The 18,784-nt window shown below is 45.0% G+C and overlaps 1 protein-coding gene across 2 annotated transcripts in view; it reads left to right on the plus strand.

Annotated features, from left to right (window-relative positions):
- Positions 1 to 1,866: 1,866 nt before the first annotated feature.
- CENPU (centromere protein U) overlaps positions 1,867 to 18,784 on the plus strand; it is a 32,980-nt gene continuing 16,062 nt past the window's right edge. The window contains exons 1-6 of one of the 2 annotated variants that reach the window (XM_033409297.2): positions 1,867 to 2,193; positions 5,019 to 5,067; positions 6,890 to 7,007; positions 11,352 to 11,457; positions 15,448 to 15,508; positions 15,965 to 16,198. In XM_033409297.2, the coding sequence (XP_033265188.1) occupies positions 2,162 to 2,193; positions 5,019 to 5,067; positions 6,890 to 7,007; positions 11,352 to 11,457; positions 15,448 to 15,508; positions 15,965 to 16,198 (600 nt within the window). In that variant the 5' untranslated portion in view covers positions 1,867 to 2,161. The remainder of the gene's footprint in view (positions 2,194 to 5,018; positions 5,068 to 6,889; positions 7,008 to 11,351; positions 11,458 to 15,447; positions 15,509 to 15,964; positions 16,199 to 18,784) is intronic. The other variant, XM_033409298.2, reaches the window with a different exon arrangement.

Consider the following 18,784-nt stretch of genomic DNA (forward strand, 5'->3'; position numbering starts at 1 on the left):
TACTTGGGCTGAGATTTTACTGCCATCCAGAGTGCTGAACCTCTTCTTGTCTTAACAGAAAGACAAGAAGTACAAGCACAAAAGGTTTGACTGTAACCCCTTTCCTGGGAAATGGAGCTATATTTCCACACTCTTACCGGTGACAACTTTCAGTGATTCCAGGAACCCTATTTCTATGCATCAGAGGGGAACTACCTTCAAATCCTCACAGGTGATTTACTCTTCCGTGGCAATTGCCCAAATGATTCCTGGATGGGGTGAACAGGTATTTCACTGAAGAGGAATCAGGAAGGACCTATAAACAAGGAAGAGATGATCAACTTAAGGGAAATGCAAATCAAAAACACAATAGGAAACCATTTCAACTTGCTAGTCAGGGAAAAATATTTAAGTCTTGAAAATTCTAAGTATTGACAAGTATGTGGAGCCAATAGGGCTCTTATACACTGCTGATGGGGCTGTAAATTGTACCGTCTGTAAAACGGTGCGTAGAACTTGGCATTCTCATATAAAGCTGAAAATGTCTTTATCCCATGAGGCAGGAACAGTACTACTAAGTCTATCCTTGTCTCTTAGATATGTGCCCTGCAAGACACTTACAGGAATGTTTAGCATGGCATTGCTGGTAACAAACAGCAAAATGACTGAAAACAACTGATGTTTCCATACACGGGAGAATGGATTAATAAAATGTGGTGTATTTACTTAATGCCTTCCAAAGACAGTGAAAATGAATAAATGACAGCTACATGCATCAATGTGGATAAAACCTAAAAATCATGAGGAAGAAACAGCACTTCCAAAATACATACCAAATATAATTTATATAAAGTTTAAAAACATACAATAAGGCTTCCCTGGTGGCGCAGTGGTTGAGAGTCCGCCTGCCGATGCAGGGGACACGGGTTCGTGCCCTGGTGCGGGAAGATCCCACATGCCGCGGGGCGGCTGGGCCTGTGAGCCATGGCCGCTGAGCCTGCGCCTCCGGAGCCTGTGCTCCACAACGGGAGAGGCCACAACAGTGAGAGGCCCACGTACCGCAAAAAAAAAAACCACATACAATAATTAATACATCATTTAGGGATATATCAAGGTAGAAAAACATGGGAATGAGAAACACAAAATCAGAAGAGTGGTTATCCGTGGAAGGAATGACCGTTATTACTTTCCTAACCCAGTGGTGAGCACATAGGTGCTCCTTTTTATCTTTACGTTATATGTTATATTCTTTAGTACGCATGAAATATAATAATTTTTATTGTGGTAACTGTACATGACATAAAGTTCAGCATTTTAACCATTTTTAACTGTACAGCTTAGTGTAGTTACTTATGTAATTCACACTGCTGTGCAACCATCCACCATTAACCACCTAGAACTTTTTCATCATCCCAAACTGTGCTTTTGGCTGTCACATCCAAGAAATCATTGCCAAGTCCAATGTCGTGAAGCTTTTGCCCTATGTTTTCTTCTAAGAGTTTTAGCTCTTACAATTAGGTCTTTGATCCATTTTAAGTTCATTTTTATTTATGGTGTGATAAAGGTCCAACATCATTCTTTTGCAGGATAGTACATTTTTAAACACAAAGCAAAGAATCAGAGAATATTAAAAGGGGCCCTCCCCATTTACGAATGAAGAAACTGGGGTAGAAATAATAAGCCAAGCTCACACCACTGCTTCAGGGCAGCAGCAGGGTAAAAGTCAAAGCCTACTTCCAATGCATTACACTAGACAACTGCGCAGGCGCCTAAGCACCCAGCGCGCCCCGCCCTGGGTTTGGATCCGCCCCTCGCGGGAGAGCGCCCTCCGACTTTCCGGCACTCGCTCCTCCCCTTCCTCGCCCCCTGGGGCGGGCCCTGGCGGCTCAGGAGCGCGGAAAACTTGCGCGGCGGACGTGGGGTGAGGGAAAACCCGGGAAACCCTTTGCGTCTCGTGGACCCGTCAGGAACTCCTTGTAAGGCGTAAACTCCAGCGCCGCTTTCGCGCTGTGCCAGGCCGAGTTTTCTCTCGCGCTCTAGGACGGGGAGGAGCCCTGGCCCTGTAGGAAGCAAGCTCGGGAGGGGGCGTGCCCGCGTGCTCGGCCCGGATTGGCCGCTGGAAGCAGCGCGGGGTTTGGCGGGAACTTCGGAGCTGCGCCGGCGCAGTGAGCGGTAGGCTGAGATGGCCCCGCCGCGGCAAGTGCGGCGCTCGGGGTAAGTGCTGTGGCGTCTCGGGGCGCCGGGCTGGGGGTTAGGCCTCTCGGAGCTGTTCGTACTCCCTGGCTCTGCCACTGTGCAACTTGTCCTAGTGACTAACCTCTCAGGGCCTTGGTTTCCCCGTCGGTAAAATGGGAATAATAATATTCCCACCTTGGAAGGATTACGGTGAGGTTTAAAGGAGTCAGTTTAAAACCGTGGCCGGCGGGGAGGAGAGGACGTTGGCTAGTGTCAGCATTACTTTGTGTGGGTGAGTGTAGCCTAAAGTAGACTCCAAATATTTTGAAACTAACAAATAATGAGTGCCTACTACTTGCCAGACATTACGTTCTAGTGACGCTTACACTCTGGCTGGTAGTCAGTATTCTTATTTTCAAGACCCTGCTTGTTTTTGTAACACAAACCACAGACTGTAAAGCTGAACTAAATCTCCCGCCGCGGGGGCCCCAGCTGCCGCTTGTTTTTCTTAAAGAGGGCCTCCAGCCGGGATGAGTCAAGCATTTTTTTTTTTTAATCAAAAAGGGCTTGCATTTTAAAATAGGTTACAAAACTGCTCTCTAAAATGTTATTCTTCATGGACTCATGGGCACGTGTCTCGCTGGCGGCGTCTGGAGTGCATCTAAGGCCCTGTGTTGTCCTGGCTGGAGGGGCCTCGGCGTGCTTCGCGCTCCGGCTGGTACTCAAGGCCTTAGGAGTTCCACCTGGGCCGTGGGAAGGCGGTCTGGAGAAGGTGCATTTGTAGATGCGGGTGAGGGTGCAGGCAGCCAAACAGCGTAGGGGCCAGGCTGGAGCAGGACGAAGCAGGGCAGTTAAGTAAACGAGACTAGGCTCCCGTGGCCAGTGGGGAGGAGGGTTGGGAAAGAATAAGGGGCCTGAAACTCAGCAGACAAGAGTGAAACTTTATCTGATAGGCCAGTGGGGTTTTTTCTCTTTCTCTCTCCCTCCCTCCCTCCGCCCCCCACACACGTATACGCGTACATATTAACATTTTTGCCTTTGAGACTCCTGAAATCTGTTTATCCCTCCCCCTAAAATGCACTAATGCGCATACACCAAAATATTTTACGTATGTTATTACCGAGGTTTCCATCTTTTGGGACCCTCACCTTGCTCCTAGCCTAAGGTGAGGAGGGAACTTGACCACTTTTTTGAGCACAGACAAGACAAGAAAGGGTGGAAAGAGTGGGTTAAGAAGTTGTATGATCTGGTTTCTCGTCCTATCACTTGGCTGTGTGACCACTGATGTCACTTAACTTTTCTGAACCCCAGAATCGTAAAGGCCGTAAAACTAGTATCTGCTCTACCTTCTTTTTTGGGTCTGAGAATCAAATAGAGCAGTGGTTTTCAAATGTGGTTCCACCGGGAACTTGTTGGACATGCAGACTCCCAGTGGCCACCCCAGGTTTCCTGAATCAGCAGCTCTGGAGTTGGGGCCAAGCAGTCTTGTTTTTACCAGCCCTCCAGGTGATTCTATACCTGAGGATTGAGAACCACTGCTCTAACAGTTTTCCAACTTTTTTTTTTTTTTTTTACTGTAATTCACAGTAATGATGTTTTACATCACAATGGGTACACAAACGTGCATGTACGCACACACATAATAAAACCGAAGGTTTAAGAAATCTTATGTTTTATATTCTCTTGTATTTATTTTTTTTAAATGCTGGGGGAAAACCTTAAAGGACATGATGGGGCAGTTGATGAAACTTGGATATGGACTGTAGATTAGATAATGATGTCTGTTAAATTTCCTGATTCGGAAGTTGTACTGTGACTACACAAGGTAACACCCTCTTAGGAAAGACACACTGCAGTGTCCCCAGTTTACCATACACAGACACACAGGAAGCAGGTGAGACAAAATGTAAACAGTTGGTGAAGCAGGTAAAGGGTATACAGAAGTTTCTTAGAGTATTCTCAGTTTTTCTCTAAGTTTGGAATTATATCAAATAAATACTTGTTCCACAAAGAAATACTCGTTCAGACACTAAACGGACTTTGCTCTCCGCTAACAGGTGTCTGCAGGGCACTTTTGAAAGTCAGGGCCTGTGCGTGGTGGTGTAGGGCATCCCCCCAGCCCTGGCACCATGCCTGGACCACAGAGGATACTCAAAGCATAGTTCCTGGCTGGATTATTTCCTGCCTTACATATTTCCACTTTTTCTTCTGGTCACTATTGTCATATCTTGTTTACTTTAAGCTCCGTTGAAGGTACGCAACTTTATCCTTTTATCCTAATGCCCACTGGAGGGAGCCTGAAGGGCGGAAAGAGGGCAGCTCTGGGCTTGAACTGATGCAGATGCTAACGCAGGCTTCCCTCCTTCCTGGCCGCGTGTGGCTTTGGGCAAATACACATCTGGAACGTGGGATTCACTTCTACCTTGAGGACTGTTTCAGAGCTAAATGAGAAAATGTGTGTAAGAGAGCCAGGCACGGATGGAACGGGGGTCCAGTGCCTGAGAAAGAGAGATAGCTCTCTTGCTCGTTGCTGCAGAACGCCAGCCATTGCTGTTGATTGCGACTTGAGGGACAAGGATGACGACAGCGTTAGTTTTCTGTGTCCCTGAGGGCAGAGCTATGCTATTTATACGTAGGTGTTATGAGTTGCCCTATAAAAAATTTAACTCAGTGTGTGAGATACGGGTTCTACTTTCTAAAAGGATTTTGCCATTACCTGAATTTCATCATGTGCACATTGTTAGTGCAGCTAACAAGCAATGTAGTTTGGAAAGAAAATGCTTGGATGAGGTGTAATTCTGGTGTTTCCCCAAGTTATTTTTAAGTATTTCCTAACTCTTGTGTGTGTTTTTGCTGTTTCCTAGTACGAGATATTCAAAGAACACTGTAGGAAGAACACATTCCACGAAAGATGTAAGTTATCTTTTTTATATTTTAATATAATTTTTCTCCTAATTGACAATACAAAATAACGTTTTATAGGAGACTCAGTTTCGTAGACTTGGTAAGCTCAGTGTTTTCTTGTGAAAAAGCATATTCCTTTTCCTCCTACTCTTTCCAGTATAATGGAGAAAATGATCATTGCTAACGTTTTGAATCTTTTTCTGGGCCTAGGCTGGTTTCATTTTCATTTGGATAATTTCGACATTTCGACATCGTTGAACAATTGTACAATGTTCTGTGTTTTGCTTTTGTCACTTGTAGCCATTTCTCCATGTTGTTACAGTTTTCCACAGTTTGATTTCATAATATTCCATTTAGTTTCACATTCGCCTGGTATTTTTACTTCAGGGTGGAGTCTTAGAGTAAATGTCTGTGGAAGGCAGGTGCATTTGTTTAACCCTCTGGCTAGCTCACTTCAGAGTATTTTCCAGCGGCTTGTCCAACTGGCCTTGGAAATTCACATGAACGACCTCTGACAGTGCCTGCTTGGGGGTGCCCGGGCGTCGGGAGCTCTCCCTGCTCTGTGCCCTTCCCCTGGTTTTCTCTTTTGCACGGTCTCTCCCCTCTGCTCCCCTAACCCCCTCCCGTTTGGAGGGGGCCCTTTTCCTCTCTGGAAGGGTTTCTTCAGCTTTCCGGTCCTCTTCCCTCCTTGGGAAGGCAGCTGCCTTACACGGGCCCATCTGCTTGGGGAGGATGGAGGGTGTCAGCTCCTCTTTGGCCTTCGTTCTACCCACACACACTCCGTGAAACATTTTTCCCTGAGGGTCTGTGAGTGGTAGTGTCTGTTTTGTCTCTCAGTTTTATTCCATCTCCTGTATATCTTCCAGGATTTCTGTGAGTGTCTGTTTTGTCTCTCAGTTTTATTCCATCTCCTGCATATCTTCCAGGATTTCTCATATTTCCCTGTCTGTTAATCGCAGCCCTCCACATTTTCTAGAGCTACTGTGGATGTTTCTCCATTTTCTGTATGTTATCTTTCATTGGGATTTGAGGGGCAGTCTTTCTGGGGCTTATTGGTATATTGCCCTGTAAGCCCTCGTCTCTCTCCTGCAATCAGGAGTTTTTAACCTCTGTGTTTAGGAACTTTCATGGGCATGTGTCTGGGGCGAGGCCCACACGGGCTCAGGAGTGGCAGGCTGTGGCCTGTGGGCCGGATCTAGCCTGCCTGCTGGTTTTGTAAAGCCCTGCGAGCTAAGGGTGGTTTTTATATTTTTAAATGACTGAAGCAAAGTCAAGAGTGTCTCATGCCATGTGAAAATATGAAAGTCAAATTTCAGTATCCACACAAAGCTGGATTGCAGCCCAGCCGTGCCGCTTCTTTCTGCGTTGCCACTGTCTGCTTTCACACTGCGACGGCTGCGCTGTGTAGTGGCACCAGTCCCCAAGGCCCGCAAAGTCTAATATACAGGTGACCCTTGAACTGGGAGGGTCCACTTCTACCCGGATTATTTTCAGTAGTAGGTTCTACACTATCTGCAGTTGAAACCGCAGATGTGGAACCCCGGATCGGGAGGGCCGACTGCAAAGTCACACGGGGGTTTTCGGCTGCGCAGAGGGTGGGCGCCGCTGAGCCCTGCGTTGTTCAGTGGTCAGCTGTGTTTACCCCCTGTTCCTTCATAGAAGAGCTTCCCAACCCCTGCCTCAGATGATCAGAAGAGCCTCTGCCCGCCAAGAGTGTGAAGGCTCACTTAGGCAGCGGTGATAGCGGGAGGATCCTTGCCACGTAAATCAGCTTTGTAATGTTCATTTTGGGAGGGCCAATTCAATGACTTTGAACTTTATTCACTTTTAGGAAGCTGGCCAAAAGCACAAGCCTACCGATGTATTTGATTTTCCTGATAATTCTGGGATCTCAAGCATTGGCAGGCTGGGTGAAAATGAGAAAGATGAAGAACCCTATGAAACCTTTGGTTAGTATTTTAAATCTTTATCCTAAAATCTTTAAAGTGGTTCAGGCAACAGCGTTTAGGCTAGTTACTAATAAACATATACAAATGCCTTCAAATACAAAAGCGAGGTTGTCTGCACATGAATACAATGTTCTGGGGAGTATTTGGTAATTTGAATTAATTTTTCTCACTTCTAGGTACGTTGGAACTAAGAACTCTGTTAAGTGTTGTCAAAGTGGAGCTCTCCTAGTAGCATTTGTCAACAAGCCAGCCACATTAGGACACCTGTTGTAGACCTTTATAACAAGAGGAATATAAAATATATTTCTCACTTCATACCTCCAGCAGTCATTCGGTAAGGGGCTTTAATTTAGGAAGGAGCAGAGGGATAATTTTTCCTTTTCTTAAACACACTGAGGCAGAGGATGCTTCAGGAGAGCTTCACCTGTGTTCCTTGGAGTGTTAGGAAGACAGGACTGGTACCTGCTGACCAGGGGTGAGTTGTCCAGACGGGACAGCTTCTGTCAGTGTGTCACTGGCCACTCTAGAGGCCAGAAATGATACAGAATGTGCCATGTGCGCCCACATCTAGAACAGCAGTAGTCAGACATTTTTTGCCAGAATAAGTTTTAAGGGAATTTTGAAAACATACAACTTCTCACGTATTTTTAACTTGGCATCTAATATTTCTAGTCTAATTTTTGTTAATAAAAGAAAATATTGTACATTTTGTAGGGTGAAAAGTAATCATTACCAGAATACCCCTTTTATTATGACTTGATAAAAATGTTTTAACTACTCATCTAAAAGAAATAATTAAAAAAAATTGAGATGTAATTCACTTGCCATAAAATTCACCCTTTTAAGGTGTACAATTCACTTTTAGTATAGTCACAAAATTGTACAGCCATCACCATTTTCTATTCCAGAACGTTTTAATCACCCCAGAAAGAAACTCCATGCCCAGGAGTAGTCACTCCCTATTCTTCTTCTCAGACCTTGGCAACCGTAAATCTACTTCCTGTCTGTATGGATCTGCCTATCCTGGACATTTCATTTAAATAGAATCATACACTGTGTATGTGGTCATATGTGACTTGCTTCTTTCATTTAGTGTAGTATTTGCAAGGTTCATCTATGTGGTAGTATCAGTACTTCATTCTTAAAAATTTTTATAGTTCAATAATCCATTGTGTGGATAGACCTCATTTTTTTTATCCATTCATCAGTTGATGTACATTTGCACTGTTTTCACTTTGTGGCCATTATGAGTTATCCTGCTGTGAACATTCATGTTCCAGTTTTTTGTATGGACATGTGTTTCTATGTCTCTTGAGAATGTAGTCGTCCCTCAGTATCCATGTGAGATTGGTTCCAGGACCCCCCGTGGATACCATAGTCGTAGGATGCTAAAGTTCCTTATATAAAATGGCATAGTGGGGACTTGCCTGGTGGTCCAGTGGTTAAGACTCCACACTGCCGATGCAGGAGGTGCGGGTTTAATCCCTGGTCAGGGAACTAAGATCCCACATGGTGCGTGGTGTGGCCAGGAAAAAAAACAAAAAACAAACAGAAGATGGCATAGTGTTTGCATATAACCTATGCACATCCTCCTGTTCACTATCAATCATCTCTGGGTTACTTATAATACCTAATACGATAGCAATGCTATGTAAGTAGTTGCCTGTGTGCAGCAAATTCAAGTTTTGCTTTTTGGAACTCTCTGGAATTTTTTTTTCCCAAAATATTTTCAATCCCTGGTTGGTTGAATCTGTGGATGCAGAACCCATGGATATGGAGGCCAACTGTACACCTCAGTCATGTGGTGATTCTGCTTCAGCGTTTTGAGGAAGTGTTTACACGGCAGCTGTACCACTTTGCATTCCCACCAGCTATGTATGAGGGTTCCAGTTGCTCCACATCTTCATCAGCTCTTGTTATTATCTGACTTTTTGATTCTAGCCATCCTAATGGGTATGAAATGGTATCTCATTGTGTTTGTGTGGTAAAATATACATAACAAAATTAACCATTTTAATCATTTTGGTGTCTGGTTCTGTGGCGTTAAGTGTGTACGTCGTCGTGCAGCCATCACCCCATCCGTCCTCAGGACTTTGTCCTTTCCTTCCCCTGAATGAAACTCTGCCCAATAGCCGACGGCACCTGGCTCCCCTCTCCCTCTTCTAGCTTTCTGTTTCTATGAATTTGACCACTCGTGTGAGAGGAATCATACAATATTTGTACTTTTGTATCCTTTTTCTCATGTAGCATTATGTCTTTAAAGTTCATCCATGTTGTAGCATGTGTCAGAAGTTCCTTTTTTTTTTTTTTGCGGTACGCGGGCCTCTCACTGTTGTGGCCTCTCCCGTTGCGGAGCACAGGCTCCAGACGCGCAGGCTCAGCGGCCATGGCTCACGGGCCCAGCCGCTTCGCGGCATGTGGGATTTTCCCGGACCGGGCCATGAACCCGTGTGCCCTGCATCGGCAGGCGGACTCTCAACCACTGCGCCACCAGGGAAGCCCTCTCTGTTTTTTTCAATAATACCTATTCACATGGATGTGCGGTAGTATCTCAGTGTGGTCTTGAGTTGGATTCCCCTAATGACTAACGTTGAGCATCTTTTCAGTGCGCTTATTGGCCATTTGTATGCAGGCACACCTTGGGAGATACTGCGGGTTCGGTTCCAGACCACTGCAATAAAGCAAATATTGCAATACAGTGAGTCACGAATTCTTTGGTTTCCAGTGCGTATAAAAGTTATGTTTACACTACACTGTAATCTATTAAGTGTGCAATAGCATTATGTGTAAAAAACAATATACATTCCTTAATTAAAAAGTACTTTATTGCTAATCATCATCTGACAATGCAGGGTTGCCACAAGCCTTCAATTTGTAAAAAACACAGTGTCTGCAAAGCGCAATAAAGCAAAGTGCAATAAAACGAGGTACGCCTGTATCTTCTTCGAAGAAGTGTCTGTTCACATCCTTTACTTGGGTTGAAATCAGGTTATTTAACTTTTTATTGTTGAGTAGTAGGAGTACAGCTTGTGTGACTGGTTACATATGGAGATTAAAAATTGGTCTGGTTTTCTTTTTTTCCCTTGTTATTCCCAGTAGTAAAGTAAATAAAGCCCTTTGCCTAGTTGAGGCCAATACAAAGTATATTACTAACTTTAAAATTGTGCAGTTGCTATGTTCATTATATAAGCAGCTGAAACGTTTAAATCTGAGAACGTTTAAATGTGTGCAGCACGCTAAAGCCTGAGCGTGAAGAGATGGGTGCTTGGCCGTTACCAGGCGCCCCTGCAGCCATTCACTCCACGCTGGTGGCCTTCTCCTTCCCCCGCCACAAGCCCAGGCCAGGCTGCCGAGGCCTCTCCTGTGACCCCCGTCTTCCTCAGCAGGTAGGAGCATCCTCCCACCAAGGCCATGTGGTCTCCTCTCCTTTATCTCCGTTTCTCCATTATCTCCTTTATCTTCATTCCAGTTAACTTATTTTTTTTTTTTTTTTTTTTTTTTTTTAGTTTTGGCTGTGTTGGGTCTTCGTTGCTGCACAGACTTTCTCTAGTTGGGGCTACTCTTTGTTGCGGTGCACGGGCTTCTCACTGCGGTGGCTTCTCTTGTTGCGGAACACGGGCTCTAGGTGCGCGGGCTTCAGTAGTTGTGGCTCGAGGGCTCAGTAGTTGTGGCTCGCGGGCTCTGGAGTGCAGGCTCAGTGGTTGTGGCGCACGGGCTTAGTTGCTCCATGGCATGTGGGATCTTCCAGGACCAGGGCTCGAACCCGTGTCCCCTGCATCAGCAGGTGGATTCTTAACCACTGTGCCACCAGGCAAGTCCCCATTCCAGTTAACTTTTTACGCTTAGCTCAAGGCTCTAGAGTAAAGGAGAGAGGAGGGGAAGTGCGGAAGGACTGGTGTCCCTCCCCAAAGGGCTAGTCGTCCACAGATGTCGAGTGCCCACCCTGCGCCAGGCACTCGGTGGGGTAATGGAGTTGCAGGAGTGGGGCAAGCACTCCAGACCTGAGTTTATTGTTCATGCTGTGTCTCCCAGGTAGATGTGTGATGCTCCATCAGGTGAGGAAAGAATGTCAGACCTCCTGTTTATCTTTTAGCTCATTTAAAAGTTTCCATATGATATATAAGGACAGTAAGGTTATAGCTTAACTATCCATGTATTTATTGGTGAAGTGGTTTACATTTTTTCTTGTTGAGGTGTGAGATCATAAGTAGCATATGTAATTGGTTTTGATTTTGTTAGCCATTTAAACACAGGTTGCTTTATACTCCAGTGTAAAGGAACAAACTTGAATACTGCTCAGACAGCCAGACTTCTGAATGCCCTTTTTAAAAAAATCTTTTGTAGACCCTCCTTTACACAGCACTGCTATATATGCTGATGAGGAAGAATTCTCCAAGCACTGCGGGTCATCTCTCCCCTCAACTCCTCAAGGAAAAGAAGCAAAAAGAAGGTACGGGTGGATCTCAAGCAACTGTTTACTCATGGTTAATGGGATTTCTGAGGCGTTCTTTAAGATACAAGCTTATAAAACCAAAACTCTTTAAAGATCTTTTGAGCCAACTTATGTTTTCCCTCGAGAAGACTGGGACGTGAAAAGGCAGTTTTTCAGTAATTGACATTATTTATAATAACTGTAACTGACACCTGATTATCCTAGAAAACATACCAGTGAAGGTGGTTTAGCTTTGAGGTAAAACAAGGAGGGGAAAGGTTTCAGGAGTGTAGAATTTTAGATGATTTTGAGAGGTCCCTTTAATTTACAAATATGCTTAATTGTCACAAAAGATATGTTTTCTAGTTCAGGGTGGGAATAGGGAAGAGAAGCTGATAATCCCAAAGGAAACGCAGTCTGTTGTAAATTTCAGCTGCATGGTCCCTAAACTGCATTGATTTGAGTTTTCAGATTTATGTGGAGGCCTGAGTCAGGAAAATCTGTAAAAATGACACCACAGAGGCAACTCGAGAGCACATACAATGAAGAAGTCTTCAGTAGCTGCAGTACTAACTAAAAATTATTAGCTAGAGCAAATCCTTGACTTAAGGACCTCTGTTAGGTAATAGGTCAGTTCTAGTTACTATATTTTGAAAGTAACAAAACTGTATTTTTAAAACAAATATCCCACTTGGGCAGAAATCTAGATGAGGACATCTTTCTGAGGTTCTCTGCACTGGGGAAACCTTATGGTACTTGTTTATTTCGGAGACTCCAGTTTTTCTATGAGCTGTTATTGGAAATTGGTAACAAAAGCCAAATATTTGGAAAACCGCACAGTTCATTTTAAATGGTGGTGAATGTAATTTTTCAAGAAGAATTTTTGAATAGGTGACACATTCACATGGTTTAAAAATATTAAAATGTTAATAATAGTCTTTACGTCCTCTCCACCATCACCCAGCTCCTGCATCCACTTCTTCCTTCTCCCCCACTATTAATTTCTTATATGTCTTTTCACAGTTTCTTTGTGCACATCAAAGTAAGAATACAGAGTTTTAACCTTTTTTGAAAAGGCAAGATACCTTGCTACCTGGCTTTTTCCGCTCTCTGTATCTTGGAGATCTTTCCGTATCAGTGCATATGGAGCTTCCTCGTTCTTCTGTTCACAGTCGCAGGTTTTCCACAGTTTGGATCTTGCATAGTTTGTTTCCCCAGTCCTGGATCGACAGGCAGTTGGGTTGTTTCCAGTCTTCTGCTGTCACCAGCAGTGCCGTAGTCAGTAACCTGGCACATATGCCGTTTCACACACGTCCCTGTATTTTTCACATATGTGCCTATATTTCTGTGGAATGTGTTCATAAGGGAAATCCTCAGTCAAATGAAATATGTTAGCAGTTTTCATAGTTACTGCCACGTTCCCACCAGCGTGGTATCAGACTTGGAGTTTTGCCAGTGCGATATGCTGTCTCAGTCTAGTTCTAGTTTGTTTTTCTCATGACTGAGTTAAATAGCATCTCTTATATGTTTCACAGGTCCTTGAATTTCTTCATGCTGTTTATATCCTTTTTCCATTTTCCTAGTGTTGGTCATTTTCTTCTTGACTTCTGTGACCATCTGAACATGGGTGAAATTAATCCTATTTGTCATGGACAACTCCTGGCTTTCTGTCGTGTAAGTGGATTGAGATTGTGCCATTGAGTAGGACAGGGCTACCTAGGAGATTGAGTACTCCTGTCATCGTGAGGCGGTCATGAACTTGGTGTGGAGATGTTAGAGAGACTGCTGTGTACTTGGGTCTGGTGTTCCCAGGAGGGGCTGAGCTGGAGTTCAGACTGAAGTGGTTTGGTACAGGAGGTGTAGGCATGGGTGAGCGCTCCCAGGGAGAGACGGTGGGCCGAGAGGAGGCGGGGACCTGGGACCACCCTGCAAGAAAGCCTGGCATCTGTCCAGGTGGAGAAGGAGCTTGCAAAGCAGAGAGAGGACCAGTGGCCAGAGGGGGAAGGAGGAAGCCAGGAGAGGGTTTGTGCTCGGGAGAGGCGGGGCAGGTGGTGAGTAAGTGTGTGTCCTCAGGAGGACCAAACGCCAGTCGCGGAAAGGCTGAACACATGGGTCGGTTTAACAGTGTGGATGTCCTTGGTAATCTTGGTTTTGGTGGTGTGATACGTCCAGACAAAAAACTTTATTTGGGTAGGTTAGACCGGGCTTATATATGGATACAGAAGGAAGTCCGGGCAGAAGGGATGCACGGGGAGGGGCGCGGGTGGGGAGAGAGGGAGCGCATGGCAGCGTTCCCCAGGACTCAGGCGGCATCAGCAGCCAGGCCCCCGGGCCTGTCCAGGGCTGTCAGGTTCTTTGTTCCCAGATCTCCTCTCCTCTTTCTGTGTCCGTGAGTCTGCTCTCACCCTCTCCTCTCCACCTTCCCCCGTCTTCCTCTCGTGGCTATAACGACCCATAAGCTGCTGACCCCAGGTCTCCCTCTTGCCCAGCCTCTCCCGAGGCCCCAACTGTCCTGCACCTTGGCCACGTTTCCCTAGATGCCTATAGGCACCTCGGGCTCAACAAAGCCGAAACCAAGCTCCATCGTTCCTCCCTCGTCTGGTGTCAACAAGCTCCTTTGGTGTTCTCTAGCTTGATGGTCCTGCTGTCACCCAGTCACCCCACAGAGCTGTCTGGGAACCGTTCCCGGTACCTTCTGTTCTCTGACCGGCCTCCTTTGTTCTGGCCTGTGACTCCCTGAGAATCTGCTTTTCTTCTCTCCGTACACCCTCCGCCTCCCTGTGGCCACGGCTCAGGCACCTGCTGCTGGTCCCTTCGTCTGTGCGACCACCACCACCACCCCCTGCCCCCGCTTCCAGTGCGTGTGTCTAGCATGGGGGCCTTAGCTCCCTCACCCCCAACCTGTAGGCGTGGTATGGGGGCCCCCTGTGTCTGTCTGGCTCCTCGGGTAAGTAGACCCTGAGGCAGAGTGAGAATTGAAGAGATTTATTAGCAACATCAGGGAAAGTTACAGGTGGAAGAATCTGGATTGAGCAGAGATGGCCCCAGACTGCAGCGCAGCTCTCACAGCTCTGGCCGACCCCAGGTGGTGGGCAGCTCTGAAGGGAAGGCCGGGCAGCAGTGGCTGCCACGCGAGGGTCGCCCTGGCGCGGCAGCCAAGCACAGGCAAGCCTGAGCAGGACGCTTCTGGCTGCCTCGGAGCCTCCCCGGCCCTGGCCTTGGGCTTCTTCCATAGTGTTAGCTTCTCTTTAGCAAGACACTCGCTCTGTACTCTGCTTCCCGTACGTCGAACGGGCCAGGCTGTTTTACACCCCTGTGCTTTTATGTTTACTTTTCCTTCTTCCTTAAATCCCCTTCCCTTTGTTTCTTGGCCTGGAAAAGTGTTCTCAAAAGTCATCTCAAGTCTCATAACCGTGATGTGTTTCCTGATTCCCCAGCCATTTCTCCACATCTCCTCTGCACTCACTGTCTTTGGCCTTCCTACTAGTCAGTGAACCCATTAAAGGAAGGCTCCTCATTTTTCAAGTAATTTTATTCCTTGTACTTGCATTTTGAGGTTGGTGTTAAATAAATGTTTGTTGAATTGAATGAAAAAAATGAACTCTCACCAGAAGTTTAGGGTTATTTTTTCCTTTTCAAAGGATGAAAGAAGGTATTCCCTTTTCTATCCCCTGAGCATGGGCCTAGTGTCTGTGGATTAGTACAGATGATGGCCCGTACACCTGGGAGTGGTGACGGGGAGAAAAGAGCGGTTCTCAGACAGGACCATGAGGTACTGCAGTTACGGGACACTTACTTGCCTGCCAGCACTAAACTGATGTGGCCTGGGTGTGGGAAGGTGTGGGAGATGACCAGTAAATCTGGGAAGGTGGCAGGCCCACCCGTGACAGGTGGGAAATCTCCTTATAAATCGAGCTTGTTTTTGTGTTGGAGGAGCAGCATTTAGAAGACATATGTCAATAAAAATGAAATGTGTGCAAGATATTGATGGTTTGTTCTTTGGTACAGTTCGGACACTTCTGACGTTGAAGCAAGTGAAAATGAGTCTGTAAAAATTAGTGCAAAAAAGGTATGTAGGCGTGTTCTCCTATCTTAAATTGTAAGATATTTCATATCCAGTTAAGTTGGATGCAAATAGAGAAAATGTTCTGTAGCAACATTTTTCATAAAGAGTATATAATGTTTTAGAAGATTTTTTAATAAAAATGAAATATTTTTATATCTGAAGTGTTTTTCATTACAGAGATCTCAAATCCCTGTGTACCTTGTACCTTGTCAGTTTTCATAGTGTTCGTGTAATGTGTTTAGATGGTGGTTTACAAAGGCAGAGTGATTTGTTGGGAGCGTCTGCTTGGAGCCCTTTAGTCAAGGTTTCTCGTCCTATCCGCTCATCATGTTGCCATCTTCCTATTGCGTTCAGTCTTGAAGTTTAGAGATAAGAAATGTGGACTTCATGGTTATCTAATACAACAGGAATGATAAGCATCTGTACTTTCAAAACAGTAATGCTGTTTTCTTGACATAGCCAAGAAGAAAACTCAAGCCCATTAGTGATGAATCTGAAAGCACTGAAGAAAGTGATGTAAGAAGAAAAGTTAAACCAGCAGAGAACTTAAGTACACAACGTGAAGCTGTTTCAGCTACAGCATCTTCAGAACCTTCAGAGAAACCAGCTGAATCGGTCACGCTTAAAAAGGTGAGACCCTTTGGTGCCAAGCCCTCTGTTGAAAAAGAGACCCTGGAAACAGAAAGTCAACTGGTAGGAGAGTGTCTGCTATCCCCTTGGAAAGAAAAAAAGTTGATAGAAAATGTCTAGGAGGAAAACAAAGCATCTTCTCTTTTTCCTTCACTTCTTTTAAAAGATAAGTTTTACACTTTTCTTATTATAAAAATAAGTTTATTTTAGAAAATTTGGAAGGTATGGACGGGCAGATAAAATCACCTATAATTCCATCACCCCAAAAATAAAATAACCACATTTTTTGGTCTATACTCTTCAATTCTTTATTGAGCTTTTCTCACCCTAAGTGGAACCATATCCTTGTCATTAAGTATTCTACATACCATTTTAATAAATGCATGACATTTCATTCATGAACGTGCCATAGTTTAATCTCTTACTAATGAGCAATTGTAATTTTTAAAATGTAAGTGCTTTGATGATTTTCTTTTCTAGCTAAATCTTCATGCACATCCTTGATCATTTCCTTAGAAGAAATTGCTATGATAAGATTTCTGGGTCATATGTATTCTACTTTAAGATTCTTTTTTTTTTTAATTTTATTTATTTATTTACTGGCTGCATTGGGTCTTCGTTGCTGCGCGCGGGCTTTCTCCAGTTGTGGTGAGCGTGGGCTACTCTTCATTGCAGTACTCCGGCTTCTCACTGTGGCGGCCTCTCCCGTTGCAGAGCACAGGCTCCAGGCATGCGGGCCTCAATAGTTATGGAGCGCAGGCCCAGCAGTTGTGGCTCGTGGGCTCCAGAGCGCAGGCCCAGCAGTCGTGGTGCACGGGCTCAGCTGCTCCGCGGCACGTGGGACCCTCCCAGACCAGGGCTCGAATCTGTGTCCCCTGCACTGGCAGGCGGACCCTCAACCGCTGCGCCACCAGGGAAGCCCCTATTTTAAGATTCGTGACATATCAATATATAATATCTTTTAATCAAGCTTTTAATATGTCATAATATGCCGGCACCTTCATTTTGGCCCATTGAAATGGATTTCAGGCTTCTGAACTCCAGAACTGTGGGAGAAGAAATTTCTGTTGTTTTAAGCCACGAAGCTGTGGTCGTTTATTATAGCAGCCACAGGAAATAAAACATCACCCAGTGACTTTCCCTTTTCAGTAGCATGCTTTTGGGTTCTAGAATTTCCAGAATTTCCTTTTTTTTTTTCCCCATAGTTTCTACTTCTTGGCTGAGATTCCCTATCTGCATAATCATTAAGACCATCATTTCCTTCTTTGGACATATTTATAACAGCTGCTTTAAGGTCTTTGTTTTCTAAGTCAGGTAGAATCAGTCCTCTGTACCTGCAGGTTCCACATCCATAGATTCAACCAACCGCTGATTGGAAATATTTGACAAAAAATTCCATAAAGTTCCAGAAAAGCAAAAGTTGGATTTGCCAGGCACCAGCAACTCTTTTCATAGTATTTCCATCATATTAGGTATTATAAGTGATCTAGAGATGATGTAAAGTTTATAGGAGGATGTATATAGGTTACATGCAAATACTACACCATTTTAGAAAAGAGACTTTGAACATCAGCGGATCCCCATGGGGGATCCGGGAACCATCTTCCTTGGATATTGAGGGATGACTGTATCTGGGCTGTCTCAGGGTCAGCTTCTTTTGAGTACTTTTTCTGTCTTGACTATAGGTTACATCTTTTGTGTAACATTTTTAATCTGACACCTTTTGTGTATTGCACATTGTTGGTAGGTTGTTGAGGTTGTGAGTTGTGTCTTCTTCTGAATGCTGACTTTCATTCTAATAGGTATCTTAGTTATTGGCTGATCATCTTGAACTGCTGTAGTGTGGTTTATCCTTCGTTAGGGCCAATCTGTGGAAAGCCTAAGGTGTCTTCCAAGCCTCTCTAACTCAGTGGGACTCAACCTCTGTAATAGTTCTCAGTAGCTGCATAACAAAATACCACAAATTTTGTGACTTCAAACAACATACATTTATACCTCATGGTTTCTATAGGTCAGAAGTCCAGGCTCACCTTAGCTGGATTCCCTGCTCGGGGTCTCAGAGGCTGGAGTCAAGGTGCCAGCCAGGACTGAAATCTCACCTGAGGCCCAGGGTCCCCATCTAAGATCATGCAGCTATTGGTAGAATTCTGATCCTTGCCGTTGTAGGCCTGAGGTTCTTGTTTTCTCTCTGGTTAAAGCAGGGTCACTCTGCCCTTAGGTCCTGGTCACGTGGCCCTCTCACAACATGGCAGCTGACATCTTCAGAGCTAGCCAGAGAATCTTTCCAGTCTGCTGCAGTGGCCTTTTATGAAACATAACCTAATCGAGGGAGTGACCATCCCATCATATTCACAGGAGCCACCCACACTCAAGGGGAGGGACTTGTCCAAGTCATTGGGGATCTTGCTTACCACACCTCCCGTCTGTCTCCCTGGTGAACCTGGCCAGAGATTGGTTTTAGGCTTTGTTAGGGTGAGTCTAGGGTAGGCCTTACTCTAGAGCAGTGCTTCTCAACGCTCTTCCATTGTTGTCCTCCCTAAGAAGCCTTTTTAGACATTTTTCCTAACCATCCCCCGCATTTAAATTTTAATATCCTAAATATACTGTGTATCTGTGTATATACTAGGTACTTTGGAGGGTCACAAACCA

Source organism: Orcinus orca, chromosome 21 (assembly GCF_937001465.1).
Source record: "Orcinus orca chromosome 21, mOrcOrc1.1, whole genome shotgun sequence".
Lineage (NCBI taxonomy): Eukaryota > Metazoa > Chordata > Mammalia > Artiodactyla > Delphinidae > Orcinus > Orcinus orca.